This window comes from Gadus chalcogrammus, chromosome 14 (genome assembly GCF_026213295.1).
Source record: "Gadus chalcogrammus isolate NIFS_2021 chromosome 14, NIFS_Gcha_1.0, whole genome shotgun sequence".
Taxonomy (NCBI): domain Eukaryota; kingdom Metazoa; phylum Chordata; class Actinopteri; order Gadiformes; family Gadidae; genus Gadus; species Gadus chalcogrammus.
In genome coordinates this window covers 16,361,245-16,388,119 of record NC_079425.1, presented here as the reverse complement: position 1 = coordinate 16,388,119, position 26,875 = coordinate 16,361,245, and the positions used below count along the sequence as shown (strand labels likewise).

Below are 26,875 nucleotides of genomic sequence, written 5' to 3'. Positions count from 1 at the left end.
AAATAAATGGGTGGTTTTTGGGTGGGAGGGCTGGTTTCGGACAGAGCGTTCCCAAGAGCGGTCATTGGCAGGAGGCTGTTGTATGAATCCATGACGACGCATTTCCAATAGTTTACATAAAGGCTATATGGTAATTAAAAATATGAAAACATGAAAATGTTGAATCCCTGCAGACATTTAAACAGCCACCAGCTAATTATTCTTTTGACCATTTTAGTTTTTGGAGAGAAACTTTTACCATGCAACTCGTAGATATATATACTTTGTTTACAACAGCATATTGTCAGTTTGGACTTTGTTTGAGGCTGCCTATTTTGGACTAGATTAGCATTGCAGACAGTGTGGGTTATTCTACTGGCGTGCTACAGCAGGGTTTCAGTCAACAGTTGGTTTAATAATTTGCAATGCTTTTCTGGACCGAACTGGCAACACCATTTCATAATAATAAAAATGCAAAAAAGCAAGAGGTTTACAGTTGTACAATTCCTTTCATTGCCATCCCTTTCATTTATATGGAAATTAACAGTGACATGCTCAAAACAGGCAAGTCAGACATTATCAAGCATGACTGACAGGGGGATGTGGATATTTACAGAGAAATATTCGACAGATTTGTTAGCTGCTTCTCCTTTTACACACACACACACACACACACACACACACACACCACACACACACACACACACACACACACACACACACACACACACACCAACACACACATACACACACACACACACACACACACACACACACACACACACACACACAAAATCAGGGTGCGTAGCGACCTCAAAATCTGGAAAATAATATTATCTGGTAGCAATCCCATCTCATAGGGGCTTATGAGGTATTATCTCTGCAGCCAGCCATGGCTTTTTTACATTTATCCATAGGGGCATATATGAATTGTACAGGATTGGTACATAGGGCTGTGGTATTTTTTATATACAATATGGGTCAAACCAAGATTGGGTGTGTAATATAAACTGTTAGAAACAGCTATACAGTGTCAATTAACAGCTGCAGCTACACGTGAAGTTTAATCCATCTTTATTAAAAACAGCTCAAGAGAGCATGGATGAAAATAACTCAAAAGGTGACGAATGCACTGGCCATGATAACACCTGTAGTTGCATCATTGGTCTGGTTTTATTTCTCAGTCTCTTGTCTGTAATGATGCATCATTGCTCTGCCAGGATATGGATTTCATTCTCAAGAGAAAAAAGTTGAGCAACTCAACCAAGCATTGGAAAGACACCTGTTTCTACTTATTATGGTTTGTTCGTCTCCCTCAAATCCAACATTCCAGACACTGCTGACACTTTCCCGGCCCCTTGTCTCACTAACCCTTGAGGTAACTTTCAAACTTACATTAACTGAAATTCAGGTGACACTGAGGCCCCGTCCACACAAAGCCGATTTCATGGCGAAACCGCAAAGGTCTTGTACGGTTCGGCCTTCCGTCCACACGAAGCCGGCGAATCTGCCGACCGAAACCGCAAACTTCTGAAACCACCCTCGGAGGTGGTTTCAAATCTACCCGGTTTCGTTTTGGATTCGTGTGGACGACTGAAACCGTAAACCATGACGTCATCGCCCCACCCCTCGACCCTCTAGCCAATGACTGTTAAGCCCGCGGAGTCTCAGAACTCACAACAACAAGGATTTCTGTAGCAGAAGCAGCGCCCCTTATGGGCCTGGAATGTGGTACTACAGCGTTTCTACAGATCTACCCGGTTTCGCTTGACTCCGTCTTTACGGAGATACTGCGAAACCGGATAGATCGAAACCGTAACAGTTTCGCCTTCGTGTGGACGGGGCCTGCGATGTACATTTCCTACGATTCTCATAGATAGAGCTTTTCTTGATCAGGAACCCCATGTACTACAAGCCAAGTGTAGATCCATTCCAGGGCTAATAATGTTGCTGCTACACAGCAGCTTGAAGCTACCAAGAGCCAGGCTGGCCTGCCAGCCGCTGACAGAGACTGATGTTCATGCACACTCTCTCGCCACCAGCAGGCCAGTGTCATCAGTTTGAACGATTATCTGACCCACGTTTCCCCCTGGGCCAGAACGGCACACACGTGCACGCACGCACGCACGCACGCACGCACGCACGCACACGCACACACACTTACTGTGCTGTTGATGCTGGCAAGCAGTTTGCCGTTGAACTCCACCATGGAGTACACAGCCCCCTTCACCTCCTTCTCAGCCACAGTCTGCAGCTTGCCTGCGAGGAAAGTAAACAAGAGTTGCCGTCAATAACCCCGTCGCTAAAGTGACGCGGGCGCCATGGCAAAGACACCTCGTCAGCTAGAAAAAGAAGTTTCTTTACAGGGCATGGTTTTGAGATCAAAAGAGAAACAAAGGGGGATAGAAAGAAGTGTGACAGAGTCAAAAGGGTGTGATGAAAAGAGAAATGGGGGTGATAGAAAAAATAAATGAATTGGAAGCCGGTTTGAGTGTGAGGGAGGAGATCGGGAGATGAAGTGGGAAGTGAGAAAAGGGGGAGGGGGAGTGAGGGAGCAGGGAGTGATGAGCCGTGGCTGGAGATGAAACGATAAGATGATGATAAAGTGAGGGAGACCAGCGAGGGGAGCAAACAAAAAACAACAAAGAAAAAGGTTCAAACGTGTTGATAAGCGACGAAAAGAAAGTACAAATACTAGATGGCGAAAGGGAGGGAAGGTGAGAGAAATTAAAAAGGATTCAAAAAGAAAAGATGAGACAGTGACGGATACAGAGGGAGGGATAAAGAGACGTGTTAGGAGGGGGGTATGGGCGGCTACTGAATGAAGGGTGACGACAATAGATAATAAAAGTGAAAAACGATAAAAAGAGACTGAGGAAGCTTCCGGAAGTTGTGAAAGCGACAACTTATTCTGCATGTACGAGGGCACGGGGTGGAGGGGCGAGGAGGTTATGACGGGTTGTTTAATGACGGTGGTGGTGGTGGTGGTGGTGAGGGCAACCTCACCGTCAGTGTAGTGGAAGACGATGATGCGGCCCTGCTTCGGCTCGGCCTCCTCGGGGTACACCATGGCTGTGCCCACCACAAAGTAAACGGAGGTGTCCCGTCCGAGGCGGCAGGAGACCATGCTGAGGGCGTACTCGCTGGGCAGGAACTGGTGGGCGTGGAGCACTGGACCAACACAATCAACCACCACAATGCACAGCCAGACACACACACGGAACAGGCATTCATGTCAGAAAGACGGCCAATGTTGCTGTATGCAAAGACCCAGATCAAATTAGGGATGAGAAGAAAATGTTTAGGCGCCCTTCTAAATCAGATGTTTGAATTGTGGTGTGATCTAAACATTTGATTTAGAAGGAATATTTGCCCTTACATCATGTTCTAATTTGTTTTGACGGTTTAACTTATTTATTTCCAATGCAACTAAGCTGTTTCTTGCTGGTGCTATGTGGATGCTTGACAATTAAGTAGGATTGCTCTTGTGGATTGAAGACGACAACTCCCACAATGGCAATCAGTGTTCAATCACCGAGGGACGTAACATAACAGCCAATCAGCATTCACTCCCTGCAGTCCAGAGGGAACTGCAGCATGGAGGAGAAGTGATTGTTTCCGTTTGCAGACTCCCGGAGCTCGATATCTAAATAATATAATATTATGTAATATATAGGTATCTATATACCGTAATATTAAATGTTGGGTATGGGATTTGCGAAACGCCAGCAGATTTTGAAAATACACAACTCAAATGGTCCTACCCCCTCTCCTTCAACGCTGACTCTGACTCCACCCATTCCATGTACATGGATGCGCAATCATGCACGAGCGAGAGCGAGCTAGTTAGCTAGCTCCAGTAGCTACCGCAGGATAACAACAAACAGAAGCTTGCTCTGGGTCACGAGCTTTGAGTAGGTGCACGAAGGGGTCACAAGCGGGGGAGGGGGAGTGCAGTACGACCGTTTGATTGAGGTACTTACTGCGGTGGGTCTGGAAATCATTGGCTGGAGTTTGTCGAGCCCTGCCCGTTCCACAGATGATTGACTTGTTTAATTTTCATGTCAGTACTTCTAACTCTGGCTGTAAGTGGGTTATGATAAGGATTTCAAGTAACTTTGCAAAATGGCCAAAAAAGAGAATTCCATACCCAACCTTTAAATATAATATCACGGCCAAAAGCTGTGTGCACCTCCAGATGATATTATGAATTAAAGACAGCGTCTGGTTCTCGGACGCTTCTGGTATTTCCCACAACAAGTAAAGACTTGTAGTGGGGGTTATCTAGGCCAGACTCCTGCACGGGTTCTGGTACCAGACGGGTGACCGCGCAAAATTTGGATGACGCCAAACACCAGATAGTGTAATTCCCAGGCTCCATCTAATGTTCTCCTTCGGGTGCAGGTTGGGCGTCGCTATCAATTTACGGGTTTGGGCGGGTACGGGTTTGCAAAATAAGGCGTATGTATTTTTCACCAAGAGACTCCATTCCAATTTTTAAATGTTCTGATTAGCTTTTAATCGCATAACTTAACTGAATACCATCTTCCAGCTTTGAGAGTATTACAGCTGAGCTTCCAGCTTTTGTAACAATGTATTCAGCACTTTGCTTCTTCAGGTAATGTAATTCAGCGTCATGCAAGACCATTAAAAAATATGACTGGGTTTCTAACGATACATAGCTTAATGCAAATGGGTGAAGTGTCCTTTGAATGGTAAGGCTCCAAAATATACAACCAAAAAGCAATCAAGTGCTGAGGTTATTTTAGCAGTGAAGTTGGTTGCTGCAGTCCACCAGCTAGCAAACTCCCTATGCTCCAGATCATGAGGATTACAAAGATCAAAACTAGTTTTCATCTGAAATTCAGCCGGCCATATGTAATGTACTACAGTGTGTTACAGTGATTCGATTGAAGCTAGGTAGAATGCAAATTCATTTGACCTACTTTCTGCCATTCTGTGGACTTGGCTGAGTACCTTGTCTCCCAGTGGGTGATAATCATTGATCCAATGAAAGCTACAGCGCATTTGCACTTTCAGCAATAATGGCTAGCTAGATCGTATTTTCACCATCTTAATTTTGATGTTTATTCATCATTAATTCTGCAATTATTAAAACCAATTTCAACCACACAGTTGGACATACTGTTTCGAGCTGAAATTCGCATTTGAATTGAGCTCTGTTGCACTTGGTCCTGTATGGAGGGTTTGTTTCACTGTTTATTTGCGCGTTAGCTGATATACCTAGGCTCTGCTCCCCGAGCATTGAATGCGTTACTTCACCGCCAGGTGCTTCGTGTAAGAGCCAGCAGCCGGCACCAGCAAAGCATTAGCTTGATGAAAACCCCCGGCCCCCCTGGAGGGCTTACCTTCAAAGGTGTGCTGATCCACAACCAGCAGACTGTGGACCTCAACCTCCTCCCCAAAGGAGACCTCGTGGGGCGAAGTGCTGCTGGGGAACAGCTTGCTGGAGCTCACGCTGCTGGAGAGAGCCTGCAGGGAGAGAGAGAAAAATGGGAAGAGATGGAGAGATGAAAGACAGGCTGACAGACGCATTGGTTGGATGGATCAAAGAATAGACAGATAGTGGATACACAGATAAGGTCTGCGGGGGGGGAGATGAAATACGTGAGTGTTATATAGACTGACAAACACGAAACAGATTGGCTGCTTGTTTTGACCTGTATGTCGGGTTGTTGAGGGTCTATAAGATGAGAGATGAAGAGGGAGGGAAGAGGCAGGCAGACTGACAGCTGCTGTTTTCATATACCCGCCTCCCCCACTGCTGGAAATACAGTTTCGCACTCCAATTTAACCTCTCTGACCCTACACATTTTGGAGGATAATTTTCCTATAAATGCGATTAGACTCGGCTGCAGGGTTCCAGGGGTGGGACTTGGGTAGAGGTGTTGCTGCGTTGTCTAGAGACAACGCAGCAACACCTCTACCCAAGTCCGACAGACTCTCCAGACTCGCTGCGTTGTCTAGAGACAAAACAGCAAGTCTAGAGAGTCTGTCAAATTCGTGAGCTGCTGACCATCATGGGAGAGAAGGTGATGCAGTCGCAATTAACGAAGACAGGGATAGATGGTAAGATCTACGAGAAACCAGCAGAGGAACTTTTGTTACGAGGCTTTCAACAGTAAAAAAAAACATGTGGTCAGCAAAATAAAGAATATGTTGGGGTTTGTACCAAGAAAGCCAGCTCCTTGGCGAAGGCGGATTATACCCCCTCGGTTTTACACAGGCAAGACAGTGAAATTGGAGGGTGTGTCAAGCCGCAACCTTACCGGCTTGGCTTTGCCCGGGCTGTGTGTGTGTGTGGCTGTGTGTGGCTGTGGCTGTGTTTGTGTTACACAATCAAGACACAATCTATAACTTGCCACATAGAGTCTACAACTGCAAAGAAAAGCATTGGAGCTTGAGCTGGAAAACCCTCCTCTCAAAAAAGTAAACCGAAACAGCCTCGTCTAACAGCTGCCCCCAGCTTCCGCCCCATCAGGAACCCAAACGAGGTGTTTTCATCGAATGGCCGAAAGTCCACAATTAATTCATAGTGGTTGAGAAGTGCATTATTTTGTAAGCGACTCAATAGCAAAGCACAGAGGGCACACGAAGAGCAGTCGCTGTGTTAAAATGACGGCAGCAGCATTTGTTGCGACAAACATGTTGCCAAGAAACCATCAGCAGTAATTATAATATCTGCCTTAATTAAATGTTTCTCATTTTGACCCGTGTATTGAATTCCTGCATTGAGATAGGAGTATGACAACGCCACAGAGTGACCGCTCTTGCATCTTTGGAAACCATATGATTAGAATGTGTTCGGTGGATGGCCGAAGTGTTGTCATTCAAGAGGAATGGTTGCTGTGTGGGCTATTAGGTATGATATTGTTTTCATAGCATAGCGGGTCTGTACTTATTATCATTCATGATTGCTCCAGGTCTCGGGTTGTGGTTTAATTGCAATCCATAGTCCTTAAGGTAGACGTTACATCACCTGCTATGAGACCACTTGAGGCTCTTCTGCTGCTCTGTCATGGCTATTAATACTTTGAAGATATATTGGGGTACTTTCATCCCCTGCCCCTTTGGTATATGGAATGACCGTTTGCTGCTGGTGGCAGCTGCCGATAGACTCACTGGCCTGGTTCATAAAATAACCATAAAATGTATTCATATCCACTACTAAGCAACAAAATACAATCTTGCCATCAATATAAATCCTCAATATGGAATCCCTTACAAGTAAGTACAAACCATATTGTACATAATGTATATGGTTTCTATACAGCATGTTTTTTTTTATAGGGTATTTTTTGTGGGCTTTGCACATACTACTGCATAGTGGATGCTTGTTGTTGAAGCTAAGTAAAGTCGTATTTATTGTCAATATAACTGCAGCCAGCCCATAATGAGCGACCCAGGGTTTGGTAACATATTCCCATCAAATTGGTTTTGCAATACACCCTGGAGTTATGCAGTCACCACTGCTTCTTTCTTCGACCTGACGTCTTTGTGGCTGTTTACTTTCAGCTCCGCCAACTCTGGTGACATCACCGGCTATGTGTAAATCCATGATGGCTATGTGAGAATTGTTTAAAAAAGTATTCAATGTTGACGTACGCTGTCGGGCATCGCACCAGCATAAAGAGTGGACACACACGTGTGCATTGAACTTCAATTCTTATCCAGTTCAGTCCACCTTGAAAAATTACTATTTCCTTCTCTTAATGTTATTCAGTGTAGGAACACCTTCCCCAGGTGTTAAGTGTCCCAGAGCACCTGTGAGCAGGCTCACCAGTGGGACTATTTTGAGAAGCTCCCAGCTATGACATGGTCTTACCTGGGAGGGGGTGGCCCTGATCACCAGGCCATCTTTATCTGACAGCCCCATCCCTCCATGGGCTTTGACGACTGCGCCTGCAGGTCCACTGGTGCATGCACACACTCCCTGCTATTCCTGGCCACCACCCCCACCACTTGCACTGAATAATGAGATGCTAGTGACACAACCATGTCACTTTCTCCTACTCAGATCTTTCCCCCGCAACGGGCAAACCTGCTAGTCCCTACACCCAAATACATAGGGATATACAGCACAGTATTCAGTTATAATGAGTCTCCTAAATCAGATTTTGGATTAATATCTAAAGTCTAATCGCAGATGAGCTGAAATATAGGTGAACTTGCTGTTCCTTCCTTTCTTTTTTCCTAATTAGTAAGAAATACTCATTTTAGGCTTCTTCCACTTCATCCATACTAGAATCGCTCTATAACAAAACATGAATCAAGGCACTTTTTGGTTTCCTGCCAAGGCTCTGTGCCGTTTCCTCCCAGAAGTTCTGTTATAACGTAGGGTCCAACAAGATTAGAGTATAATAGGTATTTTAACTACAGATGCCCTGGCTTCTTGGGGCCTACTGTCCCCCTGTCCTATGAATCCCAATGTGCAAACATACACGCATACCTGAGTGCTGGCACTGGGCCGGACAGCAGACGTTGTGCCGTTAACATCCTGCACCTCAACCCTGCTGGACAGCACCCCGAAACACTGCGACACCTCCTGGTAGCAGATACGTCTGGGGAAGCGTGGACCAGAAGTCAAGTCACGTCAATGTTATTAGTATACATCCCTTAATCCAAGGTACAGTCTCAAAGACCCTCACAGGCCCACGTTACACAACAACCCCTTACACAAAGCCCTAAAGGGGTAAGGAAACACCTCTCTTATTGTCCAGGAAGAAACTATGAGAATGAACACAGATGGTGAGGAGTGCAATGCGTTCCATATTAGCACCTTAACAGAGTACAAATAAAGTGAAGATGTTAGAAAATAGTAAAAATAATAATACAGAGAAGGAACGATGAGAAGCACAAGGGTACCTATTCCACCCATTCTAACTCAATAATTATTCAGTATTATTGCTTTTATACATTCTAAACATTTGAGAAGGGTGACCGACCTGGGAGACTCATAGAGGGGAACAGTCCGTATGTGGAGTTTCTGGATCTCGTCTATGGTCCCGATGGTCAAGGTGCTGTTGTTGGCCAGAGCCAAACTGGGCAAGAAATAAAAAAAAGTCTTAAAAACCGAACAGCACTTTTAGGTGAGGTAAACTTCAGCTAAAGTACTTCCAAGAACATCGATGGCAGCTATGCTTTGAGAATGACAGACCTTTTTGCGACAGCAGGAAAGCAAATGCATTATATACATCTACTTTTATTTTTATCTCTTTTATTGCGGTGTTAAAAAGGAACCACACCTGTTCTCCAGACATTGTCTGAGAGGGAGCCTGTGAGAAACGGTGATCTATCCTATAAATCCCCCCACACAGGGGACACCTCACCTGTCTGGGTATCCCTCCGAGTTGAGCGGGCACATGTAGTTGACCTCCTTGAGGTTGACGTTGGAGAACACCAGCTTGTGGTTGGAGGAGTAAATGACGGTGGGCCGGTCGGAGCAGGCAAACACGTTGGAGGTGGACAGTGAGCGGAAGGTGCGCAGCACTGTGGGCTGGGTGCCCAGGGTCACCTTCTTGCGCTCGCGCAGCAGGCCTTTGAACGGCCGCATCCACAGAAACACAACATCAAACAGATACACCAAACTGTGGGTCTTCCACGGAAATAGTGTTCAAACTGTGGTTTAATATGAGGAGGAGGGAGGAGTAGGACGACATTACAGTAGGCTGGTATCGATGGACGAGTGTTGGAATTTTTATTTATTTTTGTTTTGAACTTAATCTGTTCTACATGGCGCCCGGGAGTCTGTTATGGCAGCTCAAACAGAACTTAGTATGCCTCCTTATGGCTCTGCCGCTGAACTTTCCTCATGCATCCCCGCGGCAATGGATGCAACAATAAAAAAAATGGTATTATTAATTTTTTCTCATGTCCTACCAACAGTGCTGAGTGATGTGGTGACAAAAAGTGAAGTGTCTCAGATGGACGTTTTTTAAGGCACTTCCTCTATCAGAGCTGGATGGGGAATTTTGTGTTTGATGAAAGATTTTATGTGGTGAAAAGAAGGAAGGCAAGAAGGTAAGACGCACCCGTCTGCAGGTCCAGACCAAAGTAGAAGAGTGCTCCATCCCCGAGAGCGCAGAGCAGGTAGTAGCTGCCCTCGAAGGTGGTCATGAGGATGGAACGGGGGATGATTTCTGAAAAACACAGGCGCCATCACAAGAGGAGGAAACCCAACAGAGCGTGCTCCTATGACAACACTGCCGTCGGATATTCTCTGCTTTGGTGAGCAGCCATTTAATGAGGTTAATAACATTTTTACATAGATTTTAACAAACTGCAATGAAATGCATAATGTTTCAACAACTGTCCCTCCTAAACACCAGCCGAGATATGTCTTATAGAAGAACAATTGCAATGAATATATATTTGTGACATTTCAAACAAAGCCCCTCAAGAGCTATTTATGGAGGATCACAAAATAATATCTGAACTGCCAGTGTTTTTATCTTATGTTGTACCAGAATCCCCCCCCCCCCTCAACACACACACACACACACACACACACACACACACACACACACACACACACACACACACACACACACACACACACACACACACACACACACACACAATAAGTCTGTGATAAGGCAACAGAACATGATATATCGACTAGTTATGCCAAAATGTACAATGCAACTCCTGTTGCCGTGTGCAGAATAAAACAGACAAGCAGCTGAGGGGGAAAGAAAACTATTTTGCATTGACATGTCTGTAACACATGGAAAACAATCAATGAAAATGATCTGCTCACCGAGCAGCACTTACCCCAACAGCATGAGAGCATAAGAAATATAATTATGAAACTTTATTTGTATGGCTCCTTTTATAAAAAAATTATAAAGTGCTTTGATGGGCCAAATCAAAGAAAAGCTTTAAGGAATTGAATTAGAAAATAATTCAACACACACACACACACAAGATAAAGAATGATCAAATAAACAAATTAATAAATTAAAACATGAAAGGCTGAATTACAAATAAATGAAAGCTAAATACACCAAAGGAGACGTAAGAAGTGATTTTGAAATCGAGTTCACATTAAGGCAGGGCATTCCAATCGCCTAGAGGTCCTACTGGAATGAGTCCGGATACCTTTCATTTGAAAATCGGCCTCCTTGGGTCAAGCATCATGCTGGGTGGAGCTATGCCCCTAAGGGCTTCAAAAGACATCTGTAATGTGCCTCAAAGTTATATCGCTAAACTGGGAGCCAGTGGAGTATAGCAGAGTGGTTTGCCAATAGCGGGTAGGGTGATCTGATACCTCCTTCATCATAATGGTAATAATAAGGCGCCATTCCTCTTCATCATCCCCCTTTCATTATCTGGTTGAAAACACCAGTGTTGATAATCCGTGTGAAATTTGTTTCTACTGTGTTGTCTCAATTCGCAAATGCATCCATTATGTAAATTAAGTCATTCTGCTAGGAAAGAGAGACAAAGACCCAAGAAAAAGAGAGAAACAGACCGAGACAGACAGACCGAAGAACCAAGACAGACGAGACAAACATTGGTTTGATTTCGTCAACAGAAACCCTTTTTCCCCGCTGTATGGAAAGCAGTGGACCTGTCAATCAAATACACCCATTTGACCAAACACACACCCTCTCGTCGTTAATCTGACAAATTGTGTCCCCCCTGGGATTATTCACCATAACACCGTCCCCCTCACCTCCTCCCAGCATCTCCTTGTGGAGGGTCGTGAAGCAGGGCAGCTTTAGCACCCGCGCTGAGATGTCCGTCCACAGCCCAACGGCGCAGAGGGGGGACTGGTCGCCAGCCTCCCCCAGGGGGGTGATGTCGAGACAGGCCACCTCATGCTCCATCAATGTGGTGCTGCAGAACACACAATTAACAGACTGACTTGTGAGATATCCGTCGGCTATGAAGTAACATTAAAAAGAAAAGGGGATTGCTAGACAAATAACGAAGATAACATGGCAAAGCTTTTGCTAGAGAGTCTGTAGGTCTGACTCATCCTCGGCCAGGATATCTGGAGTGGTTGCATGTATGCGTGCGTTGCGTGCGTGTGTCTGCTGCGTGTGTAGCGTGCGCGTGTTCGAGCCTGTGTGCGCGTCTTCGAGCCTGTGTGCGCGTGTTCGAGCCTGTGTGCGCGTGTTCGAGCCTGTGTGCGCGTGTTCGAGCCTGTGTGCGCGTGTTCGAGCGCGCGCGTGCGCGTGTGTGGCATGTGTGTGGCGCTTGTGTGTCTACCGTGCGCGTGTGTAGCGCGTGCGTCCGCGCGTGTGTCGCACGTGCGTCTGTGCGTGTGTGTGTTGTTGTGTCTTGTGCATGTGTTGCGCGTGCTGCTGCGTACATGAAGGTGTTGAATGGTGTCTCACCCTATCTGTTTGAGCTCCCCAGCCAGGATCTGGAGGTAGAAGAGGGCGCGGCCGACGGCCAGCACCACCTGGGTGTGGTTGCAGGCGGCCACGCTGATGTTCCTGCCCTGGGGCTCCTTCCACTCGCTGACCAGCGCCTTGCTCTCCTGCAGCACCAGACGCACCGAGCCCGACGTTATCTGTACACAGGACACACAGGAGACAGAGCCCGGTGAGTCGGATGGTGACGCTTCCCCCTTATGTAGTTAAATTCGAGGGGGCTGCGTCCATTAATAATAAAGAAAATTAGATAGAGGCCAAAATCTGCTGGTACTATTCTTTTCCACCTCCCACCTACCATATCCAATTAGCTCAAAATGTGTGCCAGCTAAGTTAATTAAGTGGAACAATTGTAGCATCAATGTATTTTATCTACAAACTTTAAGAGGAAGGGCAAAAACTTTGATTTTGAATAATTGTCATCCCACGCCTCAAACCAGCGGGTTGTAGCATCGTGCTGCGCATGGAAGCACAGATTCCAACTTGATAATGTTCCATCAAGCTCTCAGCCTCATTAAGAAGGCTTATTGTTGTTGAGGCTTGGAAACGGAGTTGAAAATAAACTCTTAATTAGATTCTCCCAAGGACTGCAGAGGATACTTTTTTAGAGAATGAAAATATGTGTTTAAAATAAAGTAAAGGAACATCATCTGAGGTGTATGGGCACATGATAATTGCAAACGACTACCAGACCTTGCTTAGCTATGGTAACAGTAGGAGAAAGGGCTGCAGGACAGAGAAAGTTGACAGTTATCAAAATGATCTGAGAAAGGCATTCGAGAGGATATTTTATTGGACGGGAGAGGAAAACAATGGAGAAGCAAGCATAATAAAACAGAAAGAACAGCACTCTGTTCAAGGTAAATTTACACTTCCAACTACACTCGGCCAGACAGCGAAGAGCAACCATTTACCTACCAACTATGAAATGCGAGCGACAGCAAGTACTGAGCGACGAGATGTATTTTAACTATGTGGATTTTCAGTCAGTTTGGCAAGCACCATTAATATAAGCCACTCTACTTGGAGTAGAGTGGCTTATATTCATAGTGCTCGACCATATATTTATAGTAGCTACTTTTTTCTATCATGGATGATTTGCGCATGGAGTCAGATTTTACAAATTGTGTGATTCCTCATAAAATAACTTTAACATGACTTTATAAGGTGACACTGGAATTTACCTTCCGGAAATTCGGGTGTCCTCTTATCTTATAATGTAAGGTTTCCATTTGAACTTCACAAAAATGAATCACAATTCCTTGACTGCACTAGCAGCGCAAGGATTTCAATTGCGGGTGGGCCTCCAGAAAACTGGATGGGCCAGTTAAAATAAGCCAAAAAAAAAAACCGGGTTCCCCTTCATCTCCGTTTCAGCGCTTTTCTGCGGCACTGAGGACAGCGACTCAGTAGCCTACCTGTGTGGCTCTTGTGTCGCCGTCCTCATTTCAGAGCTGAAGCGGACAAAGACATACCTTGGCAGTAAGCCTCACTTCATTTATCTCTTTTGAACGTTCAATACACAAAAAGACTGAAACGGAATTATATCTTTGGAGGGTCTGTTTCTCTCTCCATTTATTTACCCAGCACGGCGGGCAGGGAACTGTCCAGAATTATAACTGTTTTTTATAAATTCAGAATGACAGAAGAACTGTATGGACATGAAATAACAGCAGCATTAAATCTGACACAGCTGCTAATCAAAAACAGCAGGAAAACTATCAAAAGTTATTTCCGAGATAACTGATAAACAATCACAAATGCACACAATTCAATTAAAACTTGCTTGTGGGGCTTACAGCAGGAGACGGCGGGGTTTCGTCCTGAACACAGCAAGTATTTCTTGATATTCCAGTGAATCAGTCAATTCCCTTTCAAATGAAAGCAGGGACAAAGAGTTCAGTCTATCTGTCAACATTGTTGCCCTGGTGCCTGTTTTTATCCGATTGAACGCTGAAAAGAGTCTACAGTTTTTGTCTTCATGGGCAATGTGAGGAGGCTGTTCATGTTGGGGAAAATATCACGGGGGCAGGCGTTGAGCACTTCTACGAGTGTTTCATTTTCTCGTTAATGGTCTTGTTGGCCTTTGCCTTTCTTTTAAGCTGTTGCACAAACACAGTGTGCTCTGTGTCTTCCACCGGAATGGAAAAGTGCGCGCAGGCGGGCCAGATGAGAGCCTTGTCACCAAAGGTGTCTGGCCGTGGCAAGCAGGCAGCAGCGGCTCACATAAAGCCGTATGTGTCGGGCTTGAAACAAGTGTTCAGCTCCATCATCTGCTTGTCCAGTATGTCATTCCATAATTTCTGTAGGTCAGAGTTTTGCTGTACAGGTGATGATTTGCCCAGTAGAATCAACGTGCGTATTGCAGCCTGTGGGCAGGCATTCCACACGTGGGGTAGAAGCCGCTGATTGGCTGAGAAGCTTTTACTCAACGCTTTCCTCAGGCTGCTTATTGGATGAACAGCTAGAATGAAAATCACTCACTACTCACTATAGGCCTGGGTCAAAATGGGTGTGCCCAGACCTAAAATAGGTGGGCCCAGGCCCAATGGTAGCGCCGCGGGTGCTTGACTCTCTATGGAGACATTCCCTCGATAAATAAAGGAATTACCCATCAAGGCAAAGGAACAAGTGTGTCACACGTAAATAACATATAGGCTAGTGCAGTGGTTCTCAAAAATGTTATACCACCTCAGGAAAAAAATTTCTGCCCAAGTACCACTATTATGACCGATGGCACGTTTAGTCCTTAAAATAATATTATTTATTGTTAAAAACGGTTGTCAGCTGTACAAAGGGGTAGCAATAGAACTGACACACACACACACGCAACATTAAGAATAACAATACCGTATACCAGAAACCTGTTTGAAAAATCTTAGGCTAAATACAAATAATAAAAAGTGGCATGTTGATAACTGAGCTTCCACCGGATTAATGGGAAGGGTGCGCCTGCCTCTGCGAACACAGTCCTGTAATGTCTGGATCGATTGAGGTCAGCCTCAGTCTCAGGTTCGGCTCAGCATCGATCCTGCTTGTGTATTTCGTTTTATGATGGCAGGTGAAGAGAAGCCTTTCACACACGGATATGTGGTCGCAAAAGAAAGGAGAAAGCACACAGCGCAGGGTATTCGCAGTTCTGCCGTATCCAAAAGTCCATCAACGACCACCTTTTGAAAGCAGACTTCATTGTTTTGTGGCTTTACAACTCTGTTAAACTCTCCTGCTCACTAAGAGTGAAGTCCTGAGGCCTTTCAGAGGTTTCCTTGCTGAACGGGTTTCTCATGCAGTTGTTCATTTCGGCCGTCACTGAGAAATATTTGCGGAACTAAGTGAGACGAGGTGTGCAATGATGTTGTTCCTGACTATTGAATCGTGGAGTTGAACACTAAAAACATGCTACTTCCCATATGTGACAGTTAGTGATGTCGACAAGAGACTAGTCACAATTATATTGGAAAACCTAATAATCTCCCAGGTTATTGTCTATGCAGGATTAAATGGTTTTTGAAGAGTACAGTCAGAACTTCTTGAAGAGGGATTTCATTGAACTATTGGACACACTGGAGAAATTAGACCTCGACTAGCAAGCGGCGGGCACCCCAGCCCCCCCTCCCTGTACTTATAGTTAGGGATGTCCCGATCCAGCTTTTTGCACTTCCGATCCGATACCGATATTGTAGCTTTTAGCATCGGCCGATACCGATACCGGCCGATCCAAGCATGTATTAAAGATTAAAGATATTTACTTATTTTGTTGTACTACTCATGTTGAAAAGGGTTTTACTCTTAAGAATAACTAGCCAACTTAATTAGGTTAGTTTGAATAATCCACAATAGTTGGTAATGAGAAGCTGACCTGTTTATTCAGGGTTAAATAAACACAAAATAGACAAAATAATAAATAGTGAAATTACCACACACACACTGAATTGGCATCAGTGCTCTGTTCTTGAACAACATGAGTGTAAACAATATTGTAAAGAATATAACATTATATATAAAAGCAACACACACAAAACCTGCGTAGAAAATAGTCAAATTACCACACACACAGTGTGCGCTAGGTGTGCTGAACAACGCGGACCGGATTTGGGGGGAAAAGCTGAAAAAAACTGGAATGGATTACCTACATTGGTGCGCTCGAAAACACGGACCGGAGTTTTGAAAACAAACTGGATCGGGAGTCCGGATCGGGATTTTTTCCCGTGCAGGCCGATCCGGTATTGATATGCATTTTTTTGCTAATATCGGCGGCCGATCCGATCCAAATATCGGATCGGGACATCCCTACTTATAGTAGTCCTAATTATTACAGAGGAAAAAAAGGGCTCAGCCGTAGACACATTATAAAGGAAGTTTTTGCATTATCTGCTGAACCCAAGTTGCCTATGTCAAAAACATCGCACCTTTTGCATTCACACATCACTAAGAAATTAAATTTAGACAAACTAACCTCACAAAACTAATATAATCTAGGCTCAAAACCCACCTCTTCTCCCTGGCCTTTCCTCCCCTTTTGTGATATGTTGTTTATTATGTACGTATGTGGTATGTGTTCTTTATATGCCTTTTTGCACCATGTACGGAACTTCTTCCAGTGAAAACTGTTTTTAAATGTGCCTTATAAATAATTTTTACCTACTTACTAATACCTATTACATCCAACCCTAAAGCCTATCAATTACACCATCAGGATGGGTCTACTGAATGTAGGTCCCTTAATAACAAATAATTTGTCGTTAATGATTTTATTACCACTTCTAAACTGGATTTTATGTTTTTAACTGAAGCATAGCAAGTAGAGGTCGACCGATATGGGTTTTTCTATAACCGATGCCGATGCCGATACTTAGAGGTCAGGGTTAACCGATAGCCGATATGGGCTGCCAATTTTTTTGGGCCGATTTTTAGGGCCGATATCTAAAAGTTTTCCCATTAGTTTGCATGCTAAAGCGTCACACTAATAATAAGTAGATGCACACAATTTGTTTTAACATTTTTTAACATTTATTGAACTCTGACTTGAACCTTGAGTCATACATACCAGTTTTGTTTGGGCGCAAGTGTTAACTGAAATATTCATTCAAAGAAAAATTAAATAAATATTTTATAAATAAAATAAATTAACTTGGAAAATATAAAAATATGTTACATCAAAAATAAACAGTAGTACTACAAACACACTAGCAAGGGCAATGCTAAACCCTTTGTGATTTCTCACATTCTTGACTATTAACGTTATACTACTTTACTGTGGACGTAGGCTATATACAGACTAGGGCTGTCACTTTTTCCAAAAATGAAATTCGAACGAATTTCGAATGTCCATAATTAATTCGAATACATTTGAATACATTCGACCCCCCCCATAGAACTATAAAAAAAATAAAAAAATAAAGAAACACGACAACGAATGTTGTCGTGTTTCTTTTTATTTCTTGTGGAAATCACGTACACCTACTGAATTCATAACAGCACAGGATAAAAACACATCTTTGATAACACATTTGTAAACACAACAAGAGGAAGCTCCGACACACAAGTGCGGCTGTCTTTTACGTAACTGCTCGGAGCGCGATATGCGGAGCGCATGTCGTCCATGGCACACACAGCCTATATAAACGAACAATCTGTGAGGCCGACCTCCAACACGGCATGCTGCTCTTTTTATTCCTTACGGAAAGAAAATTACAAGTAGTCTTGCAGCTCTCCGTTACCGTTGCAGCTGCTTGTGTCAGCCGTGCTGTATGAGTCCCCTAACAGGCTGCCCATCGTGCCCAGCGCAGCAGCGGACTTTTCTCCCTGTCCTGTGCGATCAGTGTCGGTCTCCGTTTCAATGAGCTCGTGTGAGAGGCTTTCAGTCACGAGATGTTTCTGTGCAGGGGAAAGGTGGACTAACCGGGAGAAGCGGGGATCCATGAGGGCCGCTTTATTGAGGAGAAGCCACTCGCCGCTCTCTTCTTTATAGCGCATTTTTACAGTTCGAATGGAGAATTACACCTCGAATTCGAACTTTTCACCCCACCTTCGAACGAATATTCGAACTTCGAATAAAAAGTGACAGCCCTAATACAGACATTGGTCTGAACACGTCACTTCATCAGGCTAACGATCCATTTTTATTCGCAAACACGTTGATAGAAACACACGCAGCTGCGCATGTTCTTGAGGTGAATTTTCTTTGATGTAAATAAGTTGGAAACTCGGCTATTGTCTGCGTCACCTAAACCACGCTTCTGAACAAATGTCATACACCGTTCTGAGCTGCTCCATGGCTGCTCTGTGTCTCCAAGCACGGAGCTGTCTGTGAGAGGGGCGGAGTAGCATAACGTAGCGCAACATAATGCCGCCTCCTCCACACCACGAACAGAGGGACATTTTTCGACTCCAATACAGGAAAACTTAAGCAGAACTCATAACATTTGGGCCAACATATTACTGTAAGCAAGCAAGCTGCTACTAGATTTCGAGTAAAGTCCTTCAAGCTAACAGCAAGGACAAGTTAACTGTGAGCCTGTGAACTCAATCAGCTGTAGCCTTAGGTTACAGCTCGCGACGGTTCAATGCTTTTCGTTTTTTTTTTTTTTTTTTTCTTTCACTAAGTGAAGCAACACTTCATAGTTTACTTGTAACATATATAACCTAGTAAATATGTTACCACCATACAACTTTGAAATAGCAGAATTTAAGCCTTACCTTATCTCCCAGGATTACAAGTTTTGGGTTGGGGTCCTTCACATGCGTTCTGCCTACCAATAACACGGGGCTGCCCGCGGACATGCCTGACTATAAATCGGCGCTACTAAACACAGATATCGGCCGATGCCGATAGATTAAAAAATGACAAATATCGGCCCGATACATCGGCCGACCGATATATCGGTCGACCTCTAATAGCAAGAACAAAATCCCAGTGCAACCTTTCTGATAGAGACAACAAAAATGTATTTCAGTGGAAACAGATGATTTCCAGCGATTTTAGATCATTCCAATACCTTTGTACTGTATTGAAATGCTCCAAGAGTTCTATTAAATATTTACAGGCCACCCACATACTCTGAAAATCTTCTCGAAGACTTCACAGAATTATTTTCTATCATCTCAACTAAGCAAAAGGCACCCTTGAGAAAAGCTACATCTGTTACAGCCCAGAAAAGAGAATGCAGGAAGGTTGAACACATCTGGCGTAAAACAAAACTTCATATTCACAATGACATCTATACAGAGAGCCTCAGTGCCTACAATTTGGAATTAAAAACTGCCAGAGAAACTGTTCTCCAATATCATCAAAACCAATACTAATAATGCAAAAGCCCTATTTGCAACTGTTGACAGACTGACCAACACAAATACAACCTGATCGCCATTCCACGCAGAGATGCAATGAGTATGCAGTATTTTATACCGATAAAATTGAAGGCATAAGACGCGCCATCAATATCTCCACTTCAAACAAAAATGTTGGACTACTACCCTGATCAGGGAAAAGTAACGTGGCTCCAGAGTGTGAACAAAATATTTAAGCTTGCAAATTTTTCTAGGTCGCACTGGTGCAGCCGACGCTGCCCAGGTGAAAACAGAAATTTCCTTTTGCTATAAATATATGATGAAATAATGGAGCAAAATGTTGTTTTAGGGGTAAATTACCGGCATAAGCCCTTCTACTTGGAATTTTTTCCAAGTAGAAGGCATAAGCCCTTCTACTTGCTCAGTTTTACTGAGCAATTTCAGCTCAGTAAAACTGAGCTGAAATTGTACACATTTTTTTATATATAAAATAAATGTACGGGTTTGACTGCCGTTCAGGGCATTTTCACGAGTAGAAGGTGGTGAAAACATTGGTTACGGGCTGCCACCATTTTTCTTGTTTAAAAATCATTCACATTATATGAAAGTTATGGAGAGCATTAAAAAGGTGACCTTATAGCGTTAAAGGTGCTTGGTGCACCTAAAAAAAAAAAGTTTGCCGCACCAGTGCAACCAATGCAAAAAGTTAGTCTGGAGCCCGGACAGACCGATATCAAATCTACCCTTCATGAGTAAAATCATTGAGAAAGTTGTCCTTTAGAAACGTAATCACTTCCCCGCATCAACTGGCTGCTATGACATCTAAGTTTTAAACGACATCCGTCTTAACACACACTCTGGTAAAATCTCAATACTAATGCTACTAGACCTCAGTGCTGCATTCGACTGTAGAACATACAATACTTTGACAGATTAGAGAACTGTGTGGGGCTTTCAGGCATAGTCTTAAATTGGTTTAGGTCATACCTCCCAGATAGAAAATACTTTGTTTCCATTGGGAAATTTGTATCAGAACCAACCAACGTGAGTCCCACAAGTTTCAATCTTAGGACCCTGTTTATTCAACATCTACATGCTTAAAATAACCCAAAACCTTCACTGTCCCTGAATACCTCAATCAAAGCCCGAAATCTAGGGGTTATCATGGATTCAGATTTACATTTCGACAGGGACATCAAATCAATTACAAATTCTGCCTATTATCACCTTAAAACATAGCAAGACTTAGAGGGCTCATGTCCACCAGAAACATACAAAAATGTGTATATTCATTTATTAATAGTAGGCTTGTTTACTGCAATGGTCTCCTTACAGATCCCCCCAAAAAAACTCTAAGGCAACTAATTATTGGGCGGCAGTACAGTTTAAAAAAAAAAATAAAATAGGCATTTATTTGAGATAGTGGAGAAGATTTTGATTTACTTTTGTTCAGCTAGGCCCATTATCATTTGTTAGTCAAGGTTAAAAGAACGGTTAATCATAGTTTTCAATCAATGCTTTCCTAGTGCTTCTTTGTAGTAGTTCTTGGTGTTAGCCTGTGGGAAACAATACAAATGCTACCATGTCCAAACATGGCCCATCATACCTCATCTCTCTGCAAGCACCACTTTTGTTCAAAAAATGATTTCTCTCTGCAGACCAAATTAATTTTAGAGAACAGAATTCCCGTGTGATTGAGACGTGGGTGGATGTGTTTGAAAAGAGTGATGGCTGCAGTGAAACAGTTACACACTGCAGGTTTTGAGCATTTGACAATGCTTAAATATGGGCACTGTGAGAACTCAGAATATTCATCCAAAACCTCCAACAAAATAATAATATCCGACAGCCATGTATAAATCTGAGAAATTAACTATACTATTTATATTGAAGCTTTCTCTTATGTTTATCAGCCAATAACGATTTCAATAATTATTGTATGTTTACATGTTTTAATTAGAGCCGTCAGTTAAACGCGTTATTAACGGCGTTAACGCAAACCAAATTTAACGGCGTTAAAATTTTTATCGCGCAATTAACGCAATTATTTTATTTAAAAAAAAAAAACCTTTTTTTTTTTTTTCTTTGGCTCAAAACAAAGAAGCAGTAGCCTGACTGCTATGTTCAAATGACATTTGTTCAAAGCAGTCGTTGAATTGCACTATAGGCTCTTTTTTTGTATCGTCCTGTTTTGATCAGTATATGCCAATGTTGTTATCAATAAAAAATCATTTGCACAAGGCAAGCCGATGCAATTCACCATGTTGATAAGAGAATTAAAATGAGAAGAATTATGGGACAAAAAAATCAAGGGATATTTAGCATAGAAAAATAATTTGCGATTAATCGTGAGTTAACTATGACATTAATGCGATTAATCACGATTAAATATTTTAATCGCTTGACAGCTCTAGTTTTAATGTAACACACATGTTTCGTAAGAATAATATGTACCTGGATCAAATTGGTCTTAACTGATCTCAATTTCATCCTACAAACAAACAAAATAGAATTTGGACCTGAATTTCCGTAAAAAAAAAAGATTCCAATGAATTAGGCAGTATAGCGATTTACCAGCCATAACACAGACTGTTCTGATGTGTTAAAATGCATGTCTTCAAGGGCATTCAAATGGTCCAATGTCCAGTCCAGCAAATGTAAGGGAAATGGACATTTCAGTTTTTTCAAATCATGCACGAGAGGTCAAAAGCATCAGTGGAATTATTATTCTAAAGTAAAGGCCTGGAAAATAGACAGGGACTCTTAACTGTTAAATTAATCATTATGAAGCAAGAATTGCTTGGTGGGCACATTAATTACACATAAGCAGTAGGATGTGGCAGCCTGTTCCTGTTCGTGTGCGCACGTGTGTGCGTGTGCGTGTACCAACCTGGATAAGCTGCTGATGTGCAACATTTCCACAGTAGAAGGTCTGCTGGTTGTCAACGAAGCCTGGAAGCTCTGTCTCCTCCACCTCCTCTCCGCTAAGCATCAGCACTCTGCAGCAACAAGTGTGTATGTGCATGCACGTGTGTATGTATGTGTGTGTCCGTGTGTGTGTGTGCGTGGTAAGGAGCGGTAGAGGGGGGTGGAAAGAGGAAGCAGAAGTTGAAGACTGATAAGATGGGAGCAATTTGTGGTTGTCAAGCACTTAACTGACAAACTTTGCGGAAGGAGGCCTCACCGAGTCTGTCCCACGAAAGACAGCACCAGCATATCGTCGGTGTCTCGGCCAGGCTCTGAGCGCAGCGGCCACAGACCTGTGTAGGAATGGAGAAGGGTGCATGAAATAAACGGACAGACAAGTGAGTAAAGCCAATCAGCGTTCACTCCCTGCAGTCCAGAGGGAACTACAGCATGGAGGAGAAGTGATCGTTGCCGTTTTTTTCTGAGCGAATATTCAAATACTCGTTCCAGAAAAAAACACCATCATAAACAACATTAATAATCCCTATATACTCCCTGGAACCGATTTTGACAGTATCTGCATATTTTGTTGAAGATTTAATAGCTTTTGAACGTTAATAAGTAGGCCTAAGTAGGTTGAAGTTCCTTAGTTTTCCGCCGTGAAAGCGAACAGCTGTTGTTCCGTACCAAATCAGCTGTCCTCTGCCATCTCAGCCCTTACGGGAGCTTTCCAATACGTCCTGGAACGTGCATCTTTTCAGGGAATTTGTACAATAAATCCATACCAAATACCAAATATTGATTGTCTTATGTGTCCATATTATATCCATTATATTGACCGGGTATTCCCAAGACGCTCACGCTCTGCAGCAAGCCAGTCACAGTTGATTGGCGCGGCGCTGTACAACAAACGTAAACAAACAACTAAGCTAAGGTTAGCATTTCGCTAAGTATTACTTTTCCACCCGGGATCCTTCTAATGTTGTGTTATAAAGTAAAGGGAAACAATTCTTCCTCCACCTCTCTCGCTTCTCTGTTTGATGTCGCTGACGCTTAGTTTGCCTCCCTCGCTCTGGTAACGTCACATACGTGATTTTTTTTTTAATTTGAATACTAATCTCCCGAACGAGTATTCGAATAATTTGGGCCTGCCCTTATTACTATATGTAAGGGTTCGTGCACTGTAACCTGTAAAATCGATAGATTTAGGAGGTCCCCTAGTGGCCGTTAGCTGTAAAAATCCATAGATTAGGCGCACCGCTAAATAAGCCGCAGAATCGAAAAAAGGGGAAAAAAGGCGCGGTTTATAGTCCAAAAATTACGGTAAATAATATTATATTTATATAGGCATCTATATAATATAAGATTATATGTAATAAAACGGCCAAAAGCTGTGTGCGCCTCCAGATGATATTAGGAATTTAAGCCTGCGTCGGATACAAGCGCGGGTCGGTCTTGGGTTTCTGCAAATGTGAGAGAGAGTTCTCTGGTGCTGGATATGTTATTCAGGAGTGGAGGAGTCAACTAAAACCGTAAACAGTAGATGATGTGCTTTTTTTGCACAACAATCTAAAGCACCACGCCAAACACCAGGTAGTGCTATTCCCCGGCATTCCAATGTTTTCCTTCAGGTGCGGGTCGGACGTCGGTATGAATTTATAGCGTGTCTGGTAGGGTGCGGAATGAAATTTGCGGGTACGGGCGGGTGTGGATTTGCAAAATAAGACCCGTGTATTGATTCTTGTCCATGGCGGAGAAGGAATTGGGGGAAGAAACGTTGGCTTCACTCTCTGAAGTCCAGATATACCGACGCAGTCGTTTATTCATATCAACCAGAGGCGCACACAGCGTTCGCTCAACCTCTAATTGTAATTAAATCCATAGTGATAATGTGGAAGCCACAATAGATAATGTAACACATTTCTGAGCGCATAATATAATAACATTTTGCCTATAATTTTACAACATATAACATTCGTTCAACCACAAATTACTCTTAAAAGCAGGGCCAAGATTTAAATATTTTTTATCCATTCAGCGAACAAAAGGCAACAGGCTGATTATCATTTAGGGGGCCACTCAATGACATGCAGAAGCGTCATCAACAGATAATTTACATTTCCTACGGAGAAAATACTACCTCAGGGGTAGTATTATTCAGGAGATTTTCAGGGTACAAATGTTGTTCACACATACGGCCCATCAGGAGAATATCAGGACTTACACGTGCGTCTGAAAGCAGCTAGTGTGCGAGTATTTGATTACATTATAAAATAAATTTATGGTAACAGGCCCAGGGTAATGGTTCAATGGAAAGTGTAGTATACTATAAATGCAAATTAATTATTAAATAGCTTTTAATGTTATTTAGGGCTGTAAAGTACCGACTTGAGTAACTTTGGCAACAGGCCTGCTATTATAGTAGCAAGATATTATAGATTTCTATATATTATATCGTTTAACTATAAAGCTCCAGGTCTCCCGCCGGAGCTTTCGGAGTGTTCTAGAATATCGTCTAGAACGCGGCCAAAAGCTGTGTGCGACGGATGATACTATGAATAAACGACTGCGTCTCTGGTACTACATCATTGCTTCTTTAGTGCTCGTTTGAACTAACGGTCACACAGTAACATAAAAATCCATACCGTAGCGCAAATTCACACCGGTGTACTCTCTATACCGTTTATACCATACACCCCTAAGTCGCACCCACGGGCAATGATCTGTAATGTGCTTGTAGTTTTTAAGAGCCCCCCCCCCTTACACTTCCTGCTTTAAATTACGCAAAAATCATAATTTTACATTGAAAGCAGGAATTGATAGAGGTAGATACGGATCTCTCCCGTCTCAGGGGAAAATGATGGAATCAAAAAATATGACTGGGTATTTAACGATACAAAGCTTAATGCAAAAGTATCCCTTTAATATTTATATTAATTGTGTTGTTCTTTTTAAATCAATTACACTTGCATTGATGTCGATTTTATGGCAATGACAATATTTAATGTAACATTTAAAAAACAAATGTTTTACGAACTCTAACCTTGTCTGGACAGTTCATTATCGTTCACCCTCTTTGCTGAGACAAGCTAGCGAGCACAACTTAAATCTGGAGCTAGCTGTGGGTTTACCCACAAAATAAAGTAACACATGGGGGTATAATTTTCACAATGATTTTAAGGAAGAGTTATTTTTTACTACGGTGAAAGACAAGTTTGTATGTCTTATTTGCGGGGAGACTGTTGCAACTGCCAAGCGTCACAACGTGGAACGACATTCCATTACCGGTCACAATAGCTTCCAGGCTAACTACCCACCTGGCAGTGCCCTACGGGCAGAAGAGGCCTGTGAGTCAAGTAGCCCTTCGTACGACCCAGTACCCTTGAAGTAGCTCTCGGGTTCAAAAAGGTTGGAGACCCCTGTTTTAATGCATTCCAATAAGCACCATTAGAGGCTGTTGGATTTAGACAGGTAGAACGGAGGTCATTGGCTGATGTATGGCTGCTGTTTAAAAGGGGCTGTGGCTATGGACCTCTCGTTGGGACTATTGATGCATTAAGTGAATAATTGCTGCTCATCAAGTATTCCTTGGTAGTGGATGGCGGAGGCTTTCAGGACTGGTCAATAAACAACTGAAGTTTAACAAGTGCCTGTTATTGAGACCCAGTGGCCACCGGTCACTCATTTTATATTTTGAATTACCGTGGCGAGAAGCCAGCCTAAGACCAACCCGTTTCGGACAGTGTAATGGGAGACAAATTTTGTGATGTTCCCAGGGTAAATCGTGTTTTTCTGGGATTTAAAATAAACGCCTGATCGTACTGTGGCAATTTTCCACTCTCGACGCAATCGTGCTAAACAATGCGAGGGACGATGCAGCTCGGCCATCTGGCTGACTTGCTTTATAATTAGCATTGATTGGCCACATCCTCCCTGCACAGGCCAACCCCAACATGTCCAAAAGGGCAAACCTTTGATTCCCGGCAGATCAATGCTGGCGTGTTCGTGGATGCCAATCCCGTTGCGGATGATTCTGAGCGAGCCCTCCTTGAACGCACCCGAGCAGGTCACCAACTGAAAAGGGAGAGGGACAAGATGGAGAGGACCCTGAGAGAAGGCTCAGGATGGATCAATATGGTCACATTTAAGACTTTACAATTAAATCCCTTTTACACGCATCAGTAGCAGACTTCAGAAAGACCCACTTTCAAAAAGACACCTTTGGAGTCACTCACTTTAACCTAAGACATCTTTGTGGCACCCCCGCCAAATTTGCAGCCCCTCCAAGACAGCTT

At 43.2% G+C, this 26,875-nt stretch overlaps 1 protein-coding gene across 1 annotated transcript in view; it reads right to left on the bottom strand.

The window, feature by feature from the left end:
• The window catches only part of ddb1 (damage-specific DNA binding protein 1), a 52,148-nt gene that overhangs the window by 10,305 nt on the left and 14,968 nt on the right, over window positions 1–26,875 (bottom strand). Inside the window, exons 10-21 of the mRNA XM_056608673.1 lie at window positions 26,552–26,654; window positions 22,858–22,933; window positions 22,564–22,672; window positions 12,345–12,523; window positions 11,678–11,841; window positions 10,032–10,139; window positions 9,330–9,537; window positions 8,946–9,041; window positions 8,450–8,561; window positions 5,349–5,472; window positions 2,986–3,150; window positions 2,144–2,238 (exon numbers count right to left, since the gene is read on the bottom strand). Of these exons, the coding sequence (XP_056464648.1) occupies window positions 2,144–2,238; window positions 2,986–3,150; window positions 5,349–5,472; window positions 8,450–8,561; window positions 8,946–9,041; window positions 9,330–9,537; window positions 10,032–10,139; window positions 11,678–11,841; window positions 12,345–12,523; window positions 22,564–22,672; window positions 22,858–22,933; window positions 26,552–26,654 (1,539 nt within the window). The remainder of the gene's footprint in view (window positions 1–2,143; window positions 2,239–2,985; window positions 3,151–5,348; window positions 5,473–8,449; window positions 8,562–8,945; window positions 9,042–9,329; window positions 9,538–10,031; window positions 10,140–11,677; window positions 11,842–12,344; window positions 12,524–22,563; window positions 22,673–22,857; window positions 22,934–26,551; window positions 26,655–26,875) is intronic.